The sequence below is a fragment of the Nannospalax galili genome, unplaced genomic scaffold, assembly GCF_000622305.1.
Source record: "Nannospalax galili isolate Female #2095 unplaced genomic scaffold, S.galili_v1.0 scaffold639, whole genome shotgun sequence".
Lineage (NCBI taxonomy): Eukaryota > Metazoa > Chordata > Mammalia > Rodentia > Spalacidae > Nannospalax > Nannospalax galili.
In genome coordinates, this window is record NW_008344644.1 from 985,021 (window position 1) to 1,000,796 (window position 15,776).

The following is a 15,776-nucleotide window of genomic DNA, read 5'->3' on the forward strand; positions in this document are numbered from 1 at the left end:
AAGGTGAAGTCAGTTGCAAAGCAGGGCCTACCTGTCTGTGGGATGTATCATATTAGTGACATAGAGTTCTGTTTATGTACATGCACATAACTGCTATTTCACTCCTTTATGTTCATCCATGTCATGCTACCTTTGCAAAGAGATGGACTTTAGGTTAAACTTCTGGAGTGTCCCCTCTATCATTTAAATGATTCTACCATTCACTGGATTAGCTTTGCCAATATGCTGTCCACATCAGCCTACTGGTGACTACGGCATGACAGGCAGACAGTGCAGTGACACACAGGAAAAGAAGCCTTGCTGGGTAGAATCCAGCATGAACAAAAGGTGTCAGGAACTTCATGGGAATTCATACCTGTGGGCCTGATCAGGACACTGTACAGTCTGGGAAGAAACAAGTTGATTTTTGTCCTGGGACATTGCCAATTTTTCAGCTGCAGCAATTGGACAACCAGAAAGACTGTTTCAAAACAGAAAAGCAGAGAACAAGTGTGAACAATGTCACTACAGCACCCTCAGGCACACACTAATGTTAAGTCATAGTAATAGCTCACCTAGCACCATTCTTATACAAAAGGTCCCAAAGGGGTCTGCAAACCTCAGTATCAGCACTTGCTCCCTAGCCCCATCTCAGAGGTGACAAACAGTAAATACAGTTTACAAATAAAACTATTGCATAGCAGAGAGATAGCCAAAGATTCTAAAACTCAGTATTTTAAGTGGAATTCTACACACAATTTAACTATATGAATTAGCAAAATTCCATGATTTGTCTTAGGATCTTCAGCAAAATTTTAGAAACTGAATTCTCTACCCTAATTAAATTGAAGGCATGAATATGAAATCTTTGGGCAATATACTTATAAACCAGGCAGTACCTCATAATCACATAATTTACATGTAATATAAAATTTGCACATAAAACAAAAATTCCACTTAAAATATTTACATGTATAGCCCATAAATTTGAATATAAAATAACAGAAATATGCTTTCTTTTAGTTGCACTCTTAATAAAATGACATCTAATGCTTGTATGTTTACAGCCAAAACTTCTGTACTGTACAGTGAAGACCTTTTCAATGCCTATTAAGTGGGATCCATGATAAGCCATAGGAATGCTGATGTCAGCCTCTAATATCGGAGTGTGGTGGTGAGATCCAGGGAAGGATAGAATGTATTCTCTTTATGTAACTGTGTAATGAGGTGATTTTCCTTTCTTTTTGACTGTACAGGTTGAGACTGCTTGTCAGGTATTTTAAGAAGTAACATTTAATAACAATGCAGAGATTTTCCCCAAGACACGGCCCATTACTGCATTTGTGGCAAGTTTCTCTTGCTTTTTGTAATGTAAAGAGATGAGCAAATCATCAAAATTACCTCCTGTGCGTGTTGCGGTTACTGTTCACGTGTCCCCTTCCTGTGCATCCTGGGGTGGGACACTTGAGCACATTCTCATGCATGGCAAGAACTAAGCACAAAATATCACATTAAACAGAAGAACAATTCCCCACCACACACACATAGCACACCAACAAATTTGTTTCTCAATTTTATGTCCATACAGTTTTAGTCCATTATGCTCCCTCCCTATATATATTCAGACTGAACAAGAAAGTACCTGAGAACTTCAGAAACAAAACCCAGTGAGCTTTTTAATTGTTTTAATTGTTTAAATGTTTTAACTGCTCTGGGTTTAAATGTTTAAATTGTTTAAATGTTTTAATAGCTCTGGGTGCCATGGTATATTTAACCTTAAACAAGATGGCTCTGCTCACATTGGATGAACTTTCTTTGTGGGTCTGGGGATCAAACCTGCCCCGGTGTCCTGTCCAATCTGAACTGAGAAGCTCCTCTCCCTCCTTTCCCTTCTTGGTTCTTTTCCTTGGGTCAGTAGTGGAAAATTTGGTTTGTGATGAAGCTCTTTCCATCCTTTCTCCATGACTTGGATTTCTGCATATAGTCTTTTTTATAACCTAACTGGTGTTATCTAGTGTCTGTCTCTGTGCTTTCTCCTGCTAGATGACAACTGCTAAGGGTAAGGCTGAGCAAAGCATCAGGTAAGACTGAAGAACTGTTGAGTAGCAAGTCTGGGTAGGGAGAACTACGGATTTGCCAGATTTTGACACTCAGCTGGGTGATGCTGAGGTGTCCTCATTTCTGCCACATCGAGTGGTCTAAGATCTGTCCTAAAGACTAAAAATTTGTAGCATATCAGAATTTTCAGCCAGTTCTTCCCAGCACCTCTGAGGTCCAGTCACAGCAGGGCTGTGGCTGGAAGATGAGTGAAGGGCTGCTCTTGCTCTGGGGGTCTCAGCTGATGTGATATGAGAGAACACGATGGGGAACATGCTCCTACAGTGAGGGGAGGCCAGGAGAAGGTGGTCCTTGAGATTCACAAGGCTATAACCTAACCTCTGTGTATGGATGCTGTGTCAGGCTAAGGAAGGCCCACGTAGGCATGATGAGCGGTAATGCAGACTTCTATGCTCTGATGCTTTGACCTCTGGGGCCTTGGTGACCCGGTGTGTGTGGGGAATGCTCTTCTTTGGGCCAGTCAATTCACAGAGACAATATATCATCTGTCCACTAAGCACCCTCTTAAAATGCCCACCAACCACTCTGTAGCCCACACCCCAGCTATCTCATATTCTGGACCACTCTCCCCTTGACCTAATTACCTCAGGGTCAGGAATCAGAGCATTAGGAGCATACCTACACCAAAGATGAACCCTGCCTTGCTGATCCTTCCACAGAAGCACACTGGGACTCTTACCCACTGTTCATCCCGCCCTTGCATCATGAAGATTTCCCACGGACCAGGTGTTGTGGTGAGAACCCACCGTTTAGACTATGGGTAATAAGCTTTATCTTTTCAATGGCAAATGTCTCTTGATCTCTTGGCTTTACTATTCCTCAAGTTTCTGAATATTCTATAATTTAAAACCCATAGCTAGATAGAAATTGCTTGACATATGAAGATAAAATTATGTTCGAATTTCTAATTAGAAGTTTGAAGGGAAAGAGGGCAAACTTGTAAAGTAGTGATGCATATGAGAAGGTGTCTAGGTGTCTGTATGGTTTAGGGAAAGGAAGTACTCACTTTCAAGAGGAACCCGCACTTTGTGGGGGCACCCAGAGAGGCTGCGATGGTGGGGGTAGAGCCCCGTCACATGCCCTGTGCCATCACACCCAGGGATGGGGCACTTGGTCTCCCTCTTTTCAGGCCTCGGTGAATCTACAGAGAAATTGAATTGAGACATTCATTTGATGCCTCTTCCCTTCCATTCAACAGAGCGGCCTTGCAGATGACATTTGCACTTTAGTTAGCTTTGCCATTGTGAACATTCTTCTCACACTGCCTTGAATAAAACCCTCAACTAAGACCTGTGGAAGCATAAAAACATATTTTCAATTTTCTTGGATTCCTAAGCAAAGGCTGACACAGGGCAGGGGACTGTTAAAATACAGAGATGGTTTTAAGTTGTCATGTCATGTATTGTAGTTAAATCCTCATTATGAAAAAAACTACCCTGTGCCAGAAGGTGAACAGGCTCCTGAAAAGAAGAAAAGGAAGAAAAACTGAGAAAGAAGAAAGAATTTATTTAAACTCAAACCATCCTTTATTGACAGAGTCTAGAAAAAAGCCAGATTTTAAAGTATAAGACAAAGAATCCGCCACACTGGCAGAAGGCCTCTCTGGCCTTGTGACTGGTAATTGGTAAAGCAAGGGGGTTGAGGGACCAGACACTCATGCACAGGTTGAGCTTGGTTCCTGCAAAGCAGCCAACGGCAGGTGGGACAAGGAGCTATGTCCTGTACAACCAAGAGTCACAATGCCCCAAGACTCCAAATCCCCTCTGGGTTGTCACCCAAGTGTTTGTGCAGGGAGCATGGGAGGGAACTATGGATGTTACTGCCGCAGAAGCTCAGAGCTGAAGCAATGGGAAGAAGACACAGGAAGGAAACATTCTTGTGGGGCACTTACAGGAGATCTAAGTACAGAGGGCGGGGCTGTCCAGCCAATCTGAGGACCTGGGACCTGAGTGGGGTGGAGTTCACAGACCCAGGAAGGGCAGAACACTTTGCAGTGTTGCCTCAGAGTAAGAGCCCAAGAGGGAAAGTCTGAAGACAAGCTCAGAAGTCTGGTTTTCACAGTACTAAGGACAAGACAGAAGTCATATGAATATATAACATAAAGGAGTATGAAACAGAAATACTGATGACGTTAGCATTATCTATCATTTATCTATCTGTCTATCTATCTATCTATCTATCTATCTCTCTATCATCTATCTACCTATCATCTATCTATCTATCTATCTATCTATCTATCATCTATCTATCTATCTTCTATCATCTATCTATCTTCTATCTATCTTCTATCATCTATATCTATCTGTCATCTATCTATCTATCTATCTATCTATCTATCTATCATCTATCTATCTATCATCTATCTATCTATCTATCATCTATCTATCTATCAATCATCATCTATCACCTATGGATGACTGAGATGGTAAATAAATTTAACACAGAAATGTAATTTTATATCCTAAACTGCCCCGTTTTGTGTTCAGGATGATACAAATCATGAGTAATCTCCCTTACAGGGCATTTAACAAATGAGGGGTGTGTGAGCCCTTAGAGAAGGAAGCAAGCAGCTTGCAGGAGGGCTGCGAGACTCTCAATGTGAACCGGCAAGAATAATAAGCAATCTTGAGGCTGATTGTGAATAGAAGGAATCTACAAGATCCTGCCCATGAAGCCACTGGCCATGGAATAGCAGGAAGGGCCTTGTCATGTGAGGATGTGAAGCTCTACCCACTCCTGCTTCAAGCAAGCTGCCCAGAGCAGACCACTGTCATGGGTGTGACAGATATTCCTGCGTACGTAGTATACTGCATAAACAGACATGCTTCTGTGCCACTATGTCACCCCAGTTGTTGGATTACAAGCAGTTCCAGGCAGATGGGGCACAGCAGGCTGTGTGTAATGCAATTATATGGGGCATGGTTTCAGTAAAGAGGAGGGGCGAAGGATCCTCCAAGTTGCAGCCTGTACTAATAGTTCAAGAGGTGGTCAGGAGACAGGAAGCAGAGAGCTGTGAGCAGAGAACAGCCAAAGACAGGGACATGTCCGGGGGCCAGCATTTACATTAACTTGAGACAGGATCCAAATAAGATAATGGCTACTCCTACTCTTTCTATAAGAGATAAAAAAGCATATTAAGTTTGTGATGTTCTATGGCTTTGTGCATACAAGTTTCATTTAATCCAGTATAATTCCAAACTTCAGGTTGATTTGGGCATGTAAAACCTGTAAGGCCACTGGTCAAAATCCTTGAAGTTTTACTGAAATGCTCTTAGAAGTCTGACACCAGAGAGAAGAGGAACTACTGTGTTGATTTTAATGCCCTTCCTCTCTTGGATCTTGTCCACATGAGGCCACATTTCTCAGCACTGAAAGGTTTGGCACTGTTTTCCCTCCTCACTACACTGTATGTCTGCAAGAAGGCAGAGAGGGTGTTGGAGATAACGTAGGCTGGCATCTGCCCAGGTGGGGCCCACTGACAGTCACCACACACCTTTGTCTGCAACTCTCTCCTGGGCCTCGTGAAACAAAGATGTGGATGAAATGCTCTGGAGGGCAGAACCTGTCTGCATGATAAAAAACCAGAGCACAGGCTCAGGGCAGTTCTTAAGCCCTCTTCTTTTATTTCCTTTGTACAGTGTTGCACAAGGAGGGGGACCTTACACTCTGGTAGTGCTGCATCCTGGTTCACCTTGAACAACCCTCATTCACACCTGATAGACTCACACCATTGTTCACATTGCTCCTCTTCTGTGAAAAGCACCACCACGGGCTGGACAACAGTCTAACCAAACTTCCTGGGACAGTGCTGGCTCATCTGCAGACTTGGGTAGAATAATACCTAAAAATCCAAGTCCACTTTCCTTTACAGAGGAGACCATGACCAAGATGTCTCCAAAGTCAGGATGATTTTAAAGAAGTCAGCAAGGCAGTCAGGTGGGCTGAATGCTCCCTTAAAATGTGAACGGAGGTCAAAGAACAAGGCCCCTCAGACTCCTGGTTCCAGGAGAGAAGTGGAAGTGGGAATGAGGAGTAGGAGCTCCACAGGCACTCTCACCCCTATCCACATGGAAATGCAGATTCCCCCTTCTGTGCCTGCCTCTCTTATGTCTGGTCACCCTGCAAGGGTCCCATGCCATGGGGCATCTGTTAGCCCTTCCAGACTCAGCATCAGTTCTCCAAGCCTCCAAGCTTGTAATCCACATTCTTGCAACCAAGGCTTACAATACACATTCTATTGTCTTACTAATTCTGAAAACACTGGATACTTTTAAACTTTATAAAAATAACCAAAAGATCAGCAAGCATTTTAAGTTGAGGTTCAAGTAAAGTTTCTGCAAGCACTGGCTCTCATTGCCTGTAGGACAGCATCAACTGTAAGATGAAATATCATTTTTATATGATTAGAAAAGAAAAAAAGTTATTGAAGGTTAAACTGTACATACCTTTCTGACTTCATAGGTGATAATGGGGAAAATATATATCTTAAGACCACAACTTGGAGAAAATTTTATCTTGTAGTTTACTCTTCTTTTTTTCTTTTATTTTTTCCCCAGTCTTTTTGAGACAGGATCTCCCTGTAGCCCCAGCTGGCCTGGAACTTGCTATGTAGACCAGGCTGGCCTTGAAGTCACAGAGATTCGTCTGCGGTTTACTGGGATCAAAGGCATGTACCACCATACCCACCAGTTTACCTTTTTAAAAAGGTCAATTTAACAAGTTTCATACTGATAAGACATGCACAGAACTACAAACAATGGCCTGATCCAAACCACATGTTCATCGTTGACATTCTGTCCCTACTCCAACCCACGCAGGATGTTTGTGTGGCTTTATCCTCATGCCCTTATGACATCACTTTAGTCTTTTCTGTTTTCTTAGTTTCTCAAACTTGCAAGGCATTATTTGTCAAGATGGTAGGTAAGTGTTAAAACCACCAACAATTCATCTCTAGATTATTTTCCATAGTCAGAACTTCTAACCACTCCAGCGTGTCCATCCTGTAAGATCTTGAGCTCTATGGTCTTGGCTTTCTCTAAGATATCTTTCCTTGATTTGGTGGTCACACCCCCAGGGGCTCCCAAGAATCTTCTGAAAACTTGCTGAGACAAAAATGCAAACTTTGGAGCTCTTAATATATCTGACTAGACCCTGGACACATGCATCTTAAATATGTTGTCTGGGCACCTGAGGACCACTGAGAAACTTGTCATCCACTGGAATCATCACCAGTATTCCCCCAGCCTTCTCCCACCCCCCCAGCACAGGGTTCAGGTAGAACAGGCAGGGTCTCCCATGGGGGAGGGCATTGTTTTCCTAATACTGGAGGACGAATTTAAGGTCTTCTCTGAGCACATTCACTTTGCCAATTTAAATTTTACCCAGATATTTTTGGACCCCCAGCTGGTGAGGTGAGAAAACCATAGACTTATAAATACAGTAACACCTAGTTTTATCCCAAGAAGGATTAGGGATCAGAGCATCCAGCTTGGAATACAAGTGATTTTATTCACTTGTCTTTTAAAATATATATTTATTATTTGTATTATTTTATGTGTATGAGTGTATTGCCTGCATGTATGTAAGTACACGTGTGTCGTGCAATGCACAAAGAGGTCAGAAGAGGGCACTAGAGTTCCTGGAACTGGAGTTACAGATGGTTGATAGCCACTGTGTGGGTGACTTCGATCCTCTGCAAGAGCAGCCAGTGGTCTTAACTGCTGAAACATCTCTCCAGCCCCCTTGTTAAAATTTTCTCAAGACAGGGTTTCCCTGTAGCCCCAGATGGCCTGGAACTCTCTATGTAGACCAGGCTGGCCTCTAACTCACAGAGATCCACCCACCTCTACCTCCTGAGTGCTGGGACTAAAGGCGTGAGCCACAACACTTGGATCATCAGTTTTGAAGGTCAAAGGCAGATGATCTCAGAACAAGGGGTGAGGAAAAAAAAGCTAATTTTCTGGAATTGATTTGTCTAATAAGTTAAAATCATCTAAAATGTCCAGGTAAGTAATTTAAAATGGTATGATGTGTTTTTAAAGAATTGACTGAACTAAAAGAAACAGATGCCATGTTTTAGGGGTGAAGACAATGTGGAGCTGACAGAGCTTGGCTGATAACAAGAAGAAATGGTGCATTTCACAACTACGAACTGATTCCAAAATTACATATATTTTAATATTTTATTATTTTTTTATTTTATGTGTATGAGTGTATTGCCTGCATCTATGTAAATGCACCCATGTTGTACAATGCCTGTGGAGGGGAGAGTGTTGGAGCCCCTAGAACTGGAGTTAGGGACAGTAGTTAGGTGTCATGTGGGTGCTGGGAATTGAACCTGGGTCCTCTGCAAGAGTAGCCAGTGTTCTTAACTACTGAGCTGTCTCTCCAGCCCCCTAAAATTATATTAATTTTTGAAATGCTAATCTAGAAGGAATAATAAATGTTAACATTTTTTCAAACCCTAAATCAACTTAATTCCTACAGCAAATATAAAAATGTGCCTTACGCTTATTGTTAAGGATTTGTCTTCCACCCGTGTCAGTAACTTTGGTTTGCCTCCTTTCCCCCACCAGGCGGTCCAGGAGAAAGTGGTCCAGCTCTTTGTAAGTATGATGGAAAGCACAGCCTCGCTCTGACTGAAGGGCAATGGCCTGCTCAAGCAGACTCAGGCTCCCTCGGGTTCTCTCCATGTCACCAGGCTCCTCTGGAACGGTGACCAGGCTCTTGCCATCTTCTTCAGCCTCTGGGAAAGAAGGCTGGGCTTCACTATTCAAGGGTTCCACACGAGTGTTCGCTGAGTCTCTTCCATCTGTGTCAGAATCACACCTATTCTCGTAAGAAATAAGTTTGTCACCTTCAGATTTTATTTCAGGAGCTTCCAACAGGTCCTTTTTTCTGTCTTTCAACCTGTATTTGGGGCCTCTGTGAGGTTTGGTGTCTTCTGACAAGTTGGAGCCACTGTCCCACCCATTCTCTGTACTGTCAGAGTTACTTTCACTGTCAGAGGAGCAGAAAGCTGGCTTGGAACCATCAACTGTGTCTCTTCCATCATCCACATGAATCCTAAAGCACTCGTCAGCTTCATCACTCTCTGCTTTTAAAGACTGGATGCCGCTGTCATTTAAGTTTTCACTTATGTTCTGAACAGAAACATTATTTTCAAATTTACCCAAGTGCATTAAAGATTTGACCATGAGCTCTGGATAACAAGTGTATAGATCTTCTTTCCTGAGGGAGTTTTCTTGTGCAGGTGAATGAAGGGCTTCATCTGTGGGTTTTAGCAGGCTTCCTTCTACAAAAAAAGAGAAAACCAATATTAAAAAAACAGAGTAAAAAATATTTCAAAGAGAGCAAGTCTAGTGGTACATGTGTGTAATCTCAACATGCAGGAGGCAGAGGTAATTAGATTGCAAGTTCAAGGCAAGCCTGGACTACACTGACATCCTACTTCTAAGAAATTATCCAATTGAACAGCAAAAAACTAAAAGAAATTAATGTAACTTGTATTACAATACATATACATGTAAATGTAAATGTGTGCATATGTGTGTGCATGTATATGTGTATGCATACTGGTATGCATACAAAATATGTGTAATGTGTAGTATCTATTACTTTTACAAACGTTAATGAGAAAAAATATATGCTATAAAACAAAATAAACTTAGAGCCTAATTTTCTCCAAAGTATCCTTAAAGAAATAGGCTTTCATGACTTCCAGCATATGAAGAGTGAAGTCCTTCTACGGGCAGCTGTCCATGATAAGCACTTAGTAGCAACATAGCCTGAGTCTGGAGTTACTGCTCTTGTACCTCTGATATTCATGTATCTTAGCCAACCAGGGAGAAACAACATACATAGCACATCCTGTAAGGAACATGCTTATCAGACTTCTCTGTGGCATGACAATTTACATTTGGAGCTTATTTCAATTCTGTTCTCCACAGTGTCTCAGAAATATTCCTGATTTTATGGAATGTTAGGTAATGTACCAAGGCATCCATACAGAGATCTTAACTAAGGGATTCTGAAGCTCTCAAGACTTTCTGGTTACTCTGTAAGTGCCACATTACAATTTTATATCCAGGCAAAACCAAATGGGATAATTAAGAGGCTTGGACATAATAGACAGTAACACATTTCTAGTCTGGTATTTGCATGCATTTGCATGAAAAAGTAAAGCAGATGAAAGGTGGGGATGGTTGAAGGATACTGTGAAGCAGTTGTTCTCAGTACAGGACCAGCTCACGTCCGAAGTCAAGGAACCCTGTGACCAAGAGCAGGCTCCAAGTGCCCAGGCCAGTCTGAAGGAAAGCTGTTCCCAGGGTCGCTGTCAGTGTCCCCCTTTCATTTGGCTGGTGTGACAGATTGTACGTATATATGTATGTATGTAAGATCAGGGTACCATGGCTGCCCCAGGGCAAACATTCCAACTAAGTGACACTAGCTTGGCCAGGCCTATGAGATGGTATCCAGTGCACACCAGGCTGTGAAATGTACCAAACAGCCCAGCCGGCATTCTCTGACATCCACTAGGACAAAACAAAATCAAACAAAAGGAGGGACCATTTATGCATCTCAAAGGCAGGTTGGGGAATGGGAAACATAAAATAATAAAGCCCCTTAAAGACTGTTAAAGACACCAAGTGAAGAGCTTTCTGTGTTAATAAACATCTTTGGAGGGAAGAAAAGCATAGCTATCAGTGTGAGGCTGCAGGAGAGGTGTCTGCCTGGAGAACAATGGGCCTTTTTGGGGTCTCATTTAATTTTTTATAAACATTGTCTCTGACAAGGACACTCAAAAATACATCTCCATCATCTTCCTTTCTGGTAATTATCTCCCTAAATCAACACTGGACTGCCAGGATCAAGTAAATATTGCCATAGTAACTAAAAGCATTTTTGGATGCAGAGAAGAATTCAGTCACAACACTAGCCCTGTAAATAATGCTGATTATAGGGTACACTCTTTTGTTGGGATCCATTCAATATAAACTGAAAAATTTAACATTTCAGTTCCTAGAAAAGAGGCTGGATAAACAAGCACGTAATGTTTGATAGGATGGGCCTATGCTCTCCTGAATCCGTATCAGAGCAACTCCAGGTTTAAATAATATATTAAACATAGTCTAAAATGCAAATGAAGTTTTTCTCAATATCACAGTTGGCTATTAAGAGAAAGTGTAAGGGGTTATGATAATTTTAAAGTATTATGAACTACAGAAAACAAATAAAAAGCATTTTCAGTGAGTACGCTCAATTCATTGAACTATTCTCTCACTCCACTTAACTACCCACATGTGTACAATAATGATTTATAGACATTATACCTAATTATGCATATTTGGGCTGTGTTAGAGTGCTAACAAAAGCTCTAGAAAGCAACAATTACCTCTGTTGCTTAGCTACATAGTTTAAAATATTCCTATTAAGTGCAGATCACCAGAGAGGCGGAGTGAGGAACTCGCACATGTGCACGACAATGCACTTCACTGTGTGGCTGCCAACTGCTTGCATTTTGGGTCATTTCCAGTTTACATAATTGTTTGGTTCAACTGTTTGTTATATGCTAAAAGAAAATATTTATTAATTATTCTTCAGAAAGAGGGGAGCCCTGTAGCTACAGATGCCCACGTGTGTTGCATGCACTGGTTTCTAGGGATGGTCTGCAAGCTGCAAACCAACTTTTCCTGCTCCCAAACCCCTCCCTGGTTTTCCCTGTGGGCATGAAAAAAACCTTGAGTTAACATTCAAACATCACAGATCTGTGACAAGGCACTGGTTTCTCTGAGCTCTGTCAAGGGCTGCCTGTTTTGTTTGCACTGCAGAATGATTTTTCTACTCAGCCTGCAGCCAGAGAGGTGGAGGCCTGACCTCTGTTGCCAGTGTCTATGCCTGCTGCATAGGCTGCTCAGCCAGTCTGAGCCTGGGTTCTCCATTTTTCACCATGGGGAACAGCAGCATGTCACTGTGTGCACACTGTAGAGATCACAAGAACACCCAACATGTATTCAGTAAGTGATGGCTCTCCCTCCCCCTCTTCCCCAGATGCTATTTTCAAAGACTGTAACAGCAGGGGACACGTTGGGGCCTTACTATGAATGAGGTTGTCCTGCTTTCATCAAAAGGGACTCCTAAGGAGAGGCAGAGCCCACATACAAGGAAGGTTCAGCAAGTCACCATGCAGACCTGAAGGGACTGAATCACGGATCAGCATCTGCCTCTCAGAACTGAAGTCAGAGCACAATGCACAAGTATGTGAAGTCCAGAGACCCCCACCTGCCACTGGCTTGGTACTGCCTGCCTGCATGATCCTGGTCCTGAGTCTGGGTTCTCATCTTCAAAATAAGTGGGGCTCAGGGACCAGATGATCCAACAACCCATTCCATGGCCAATAAACTGATGTGCCCTGCACAGTGTTCCATTCTTTATTTCATAATACTATACCTGACCTTAATCCAAGCACTTGGGAGGCATAGACAGGAGATCTCTGTGAGATTGAAGCCAGCCTGGTCTACATAGCAAGCTCCAGGTCGGCTAGAGTGACAGGAAGATCCTGCCTCAAAAAGACCAAACCAAACAAACAACATCATCAACAAAAGACCAACATAATAATGTAAGACAGTGCTTTCCAGTCCATCTCACAAAAGAAACTGAAGTTTAAGAGGTCTAAGGACTTACTCAAGACCACTTTGAGCCCAGGCCCAGAGCTATACAGCTCCGTGTCTATGTCTTGACTTCTGTCACATTCTCCAAACACCCTACAGCTAGAAGAGAAGGCTAATGTTTACGAAGCACAGCCATCCCGAGGAGAAGCCATTGAGACTATAAATAGCCAATTCTTTCCCTAAGTTGAGGTCTTCTCCAAAGCAAGTTTACTCGAAGGTAACTAGAATGCATTACCAGCTAGCTTGAGCTGGGAAAAAAATGATCCTTAAGTTACAGGTAAAAATATGTATATTAACACAAATAATAACAACAACAACAACAAGAATAACAAAACTATGATACAACCTTAACCTAGACTTTGCTAATACCACAAAGATACAAGGTGAAAAATTCCTAGGGTCAGCTCCTGGCAGGGACACTGGCTGGAAGTGGCAGAGAAGGCATTTTAACTGGTGCAAGTCCTTCTCTGTCTTGTGTGAATTTCAAAGTATGTGTGGTGGTGATACTTTCCTGTATATGGAGTAAAAAATATGTTTTTTGTCTTATCTGTAAAAGTTCACATTTGTTTCCTTGATGTAAACCAAGTACTCCCTGAATTGTTGGTAATCCTATAGCTAATGAATTCTTACATATGTGTGTGCATGTGTGGGTATGTGTGTGTGTGTCTGTGTGTGTGTGTGTGTGTGTGTGTGTGTGTGTTATCAGTTGAAAATTATACCGCATTGGAATTAACTCCTTTAGGGCAGCTGGATTTTATTCTCACCGGGTATCAGTCTGCTTCTGTAACTAGGAAGGATACTTTTGTGGGTAAATTCCTTTTAGGACTTTTGAATATGAAATTTTTGTTAGAAATAAAAGCCCTGGAAAATTGAATTTATCTTCCAAAGCTCCCAACTAGAGTGGTTTGACTGTTGTTTATTGAGAGCGATATATTAAAAATATAATTCCAGTCCCTAAATCTTCTTGGTCTAGGGCAGACATTCGTAAATCCCAAGTATATGGCCATGCTTCCTGGGACTCCACAAACTAGCATACTTTGAACTCCTAGATGTGTTCTCATTTTCAAATCTGTTCCAGGAGTCTGTGCTTGTCCTGCCTCCTGGTATGCTTTGCCAGCCTGCCCTCCCAGTATCCCCTAGTGCTCACACTTAACTCTCTGAAAGTCAGGCGAGAATACGGGGTACAGTTCTGACAAAGCAAAAAATGATCAGCTTACAGGATCCAAGAGTGACCTTCAAGAGCACTTCACACTTTCATTACCTGGACTGCCCAGCTGGAGATACAACTGGAAACACTCCGGGTTAGGCAAAGACCTCGGGATGCACGGAGTAAAGGAGCAGCTAGACTGGATGCACTTTTGCTAGACTGGGTGCTAACTTGGCTCCCTTTCCTTCCATAGCTGTGTGTAGAATTCCTTAGAAAACTCAATGCAACTTAGAATCTTTTTTTGTTTTTAATATTTTATTTATTATTTTTATTATATATGCAAGAGTTTAATGACTGGATTGTAGGAAGTGCACCTGTGTCATGCAATGGTGCAATGCGGAGGTCAAAAGAGGGTGTCAGATCCCCTGGAACTGGAGTTACACATGGTTGTTACTCACCATGTTGGTGCTGGGAATCGAACCTGAGCCCTCTGCAAGAGCAGCCAGTCCACTTAAATGCTGAGCAATTCCCTAGCCTGCAACTTAGAATCTCTGCTAGGTTGACTTGAGTTAGGAACACTTATGACCTGTTATTTCTAGAAACTGGGACTTAATGTAGACATTGTCAAAACTCTGTCCAATGTACACTCTGAAGAGAGTCAACGCAAGGGGAAACCAATATGGAGCACAGTAAACTGGAAGGTGATTATTTTGCTTGTCCATTTGATTATTTCTTAATTTTTTTCTTCCCAACCTACAAACTGTGCTACCTTCTTCAGTCTTTAATGATTTCATCTATAAAATTGAGACCAGAATCCTACATACCTTGTGACACTGTACTATGGACTGAATGGTATCATTTATGTGCCTGAAATATATGCAGAACTGAAAAATAACAGTCTCTATGGTAATTTCAGCATCAATACCAGTAGTAGTTCTAATATTAAATATACAGTAGTTATCCATTGTAAGCTTAAAAATAGGTAAACTTCTCTGGGCCTACACTACCCGCAGACCTCTCTCCCACCCGCAGGCCTCTCTCAGGGGTAAGTCAATAGCGCCCTCCATGCCTTGACTCCCCCAGCCACATTCACCATCTGATCTCCCCCACCCATCTCTCCTCCTAGCCTGGGTTCTATGCCATTCCTTGTCTTGGAGCACCAGACACTGGGGGAACCACCACTGCTTCTTGATCCTTTGCACCCAAACCAACCCAGTTCCTTCTCGGTACCCAGGAGTACTCCGGGCCTGGCCACGCCCTCACCTCCCTCTACTTCCCTGGGTCTGCACAACATGCCAGCCTCTTTCCCGGACAATGGGGCTGACCTTTCCTCTTCCCGATTCTTTGGAACCAGACCAACCCAGCTGCTCAGTGCAGTCCTCAGGAGCCCTTGGGGCTGCTTCCTGCCCCCATCTGCCTTTGCATCTCTGGATGGCACAGCCACCAGCTGCCCTAGACCAGCATCTTTCCTGGGCCTGGCTCCCAGGTCAGTCAAACCCCCAAATTCCTGAGTCCACAATCTTTCCTGGAGGGATGCAGACCTTAGGAGAAAGCCTGAGAGCATCTGATCCTCATCTGACTGGGGCCTCTGTGGGAACTCCTGAAGACAAAAGCAAACCAGCCACTCCAATATAAAATAAAAAGAGAGAACCAGAAACTTAGAGGAACCCGCATTTCATGCCCAAAAAGTAAACCACAAAGACACATAAAGTTCACAAAAAGAAGCAGACATAAACTTAAAGGCTTGAGTCTCACACAAGAATCAGAAACTACAAAAGACATTCACATGTCAAAATCACAGAGAAAAAATAATAACATGAAAAACCAAAATAACATATCCCCACCAAATACCAGTAATCCTC

At 42.5% G+C, this 15,776-nt stretch overlaps 1 protein-coding gene across 4 annotated transcripts in view; it reads right to left on the reverse strand.

Annotated features, from left to right (window-relative positions):
• The window catches only part of LOC103740310 (ST18 C2H2C-type zinc finger transcription factor), a 165,346-nt gene that overhangs the window by 50,525 nt on the left and 99,045 nt on the right, over positions 1-15,776 (reverse strand). For all 4 annotated transcript variants that reach the window (XM_008840900.2, XM_008840902.1, XM_008840901.2 and 1 more), the window contains 4 exons: positions 8,606-9,391; positions 3,104-3,238; positions 1,381-1,471; positions 356-460 (listed from right to left, as the gene is read on the reverse strand). In XM_008840900.2, coding sequence (XP_008839122.1) covers positions 356-460; positions 1,381-1,471; positions 3,104-3,238; positions 8,606-9,391 — 1,117 coding nt within the window. The remainder of the gene's footprint in view (positions 1-355; positions 461-1,380; positions 1,472-3,103; positions 3,239-8,605; positions 9,392-15,776) is intronic.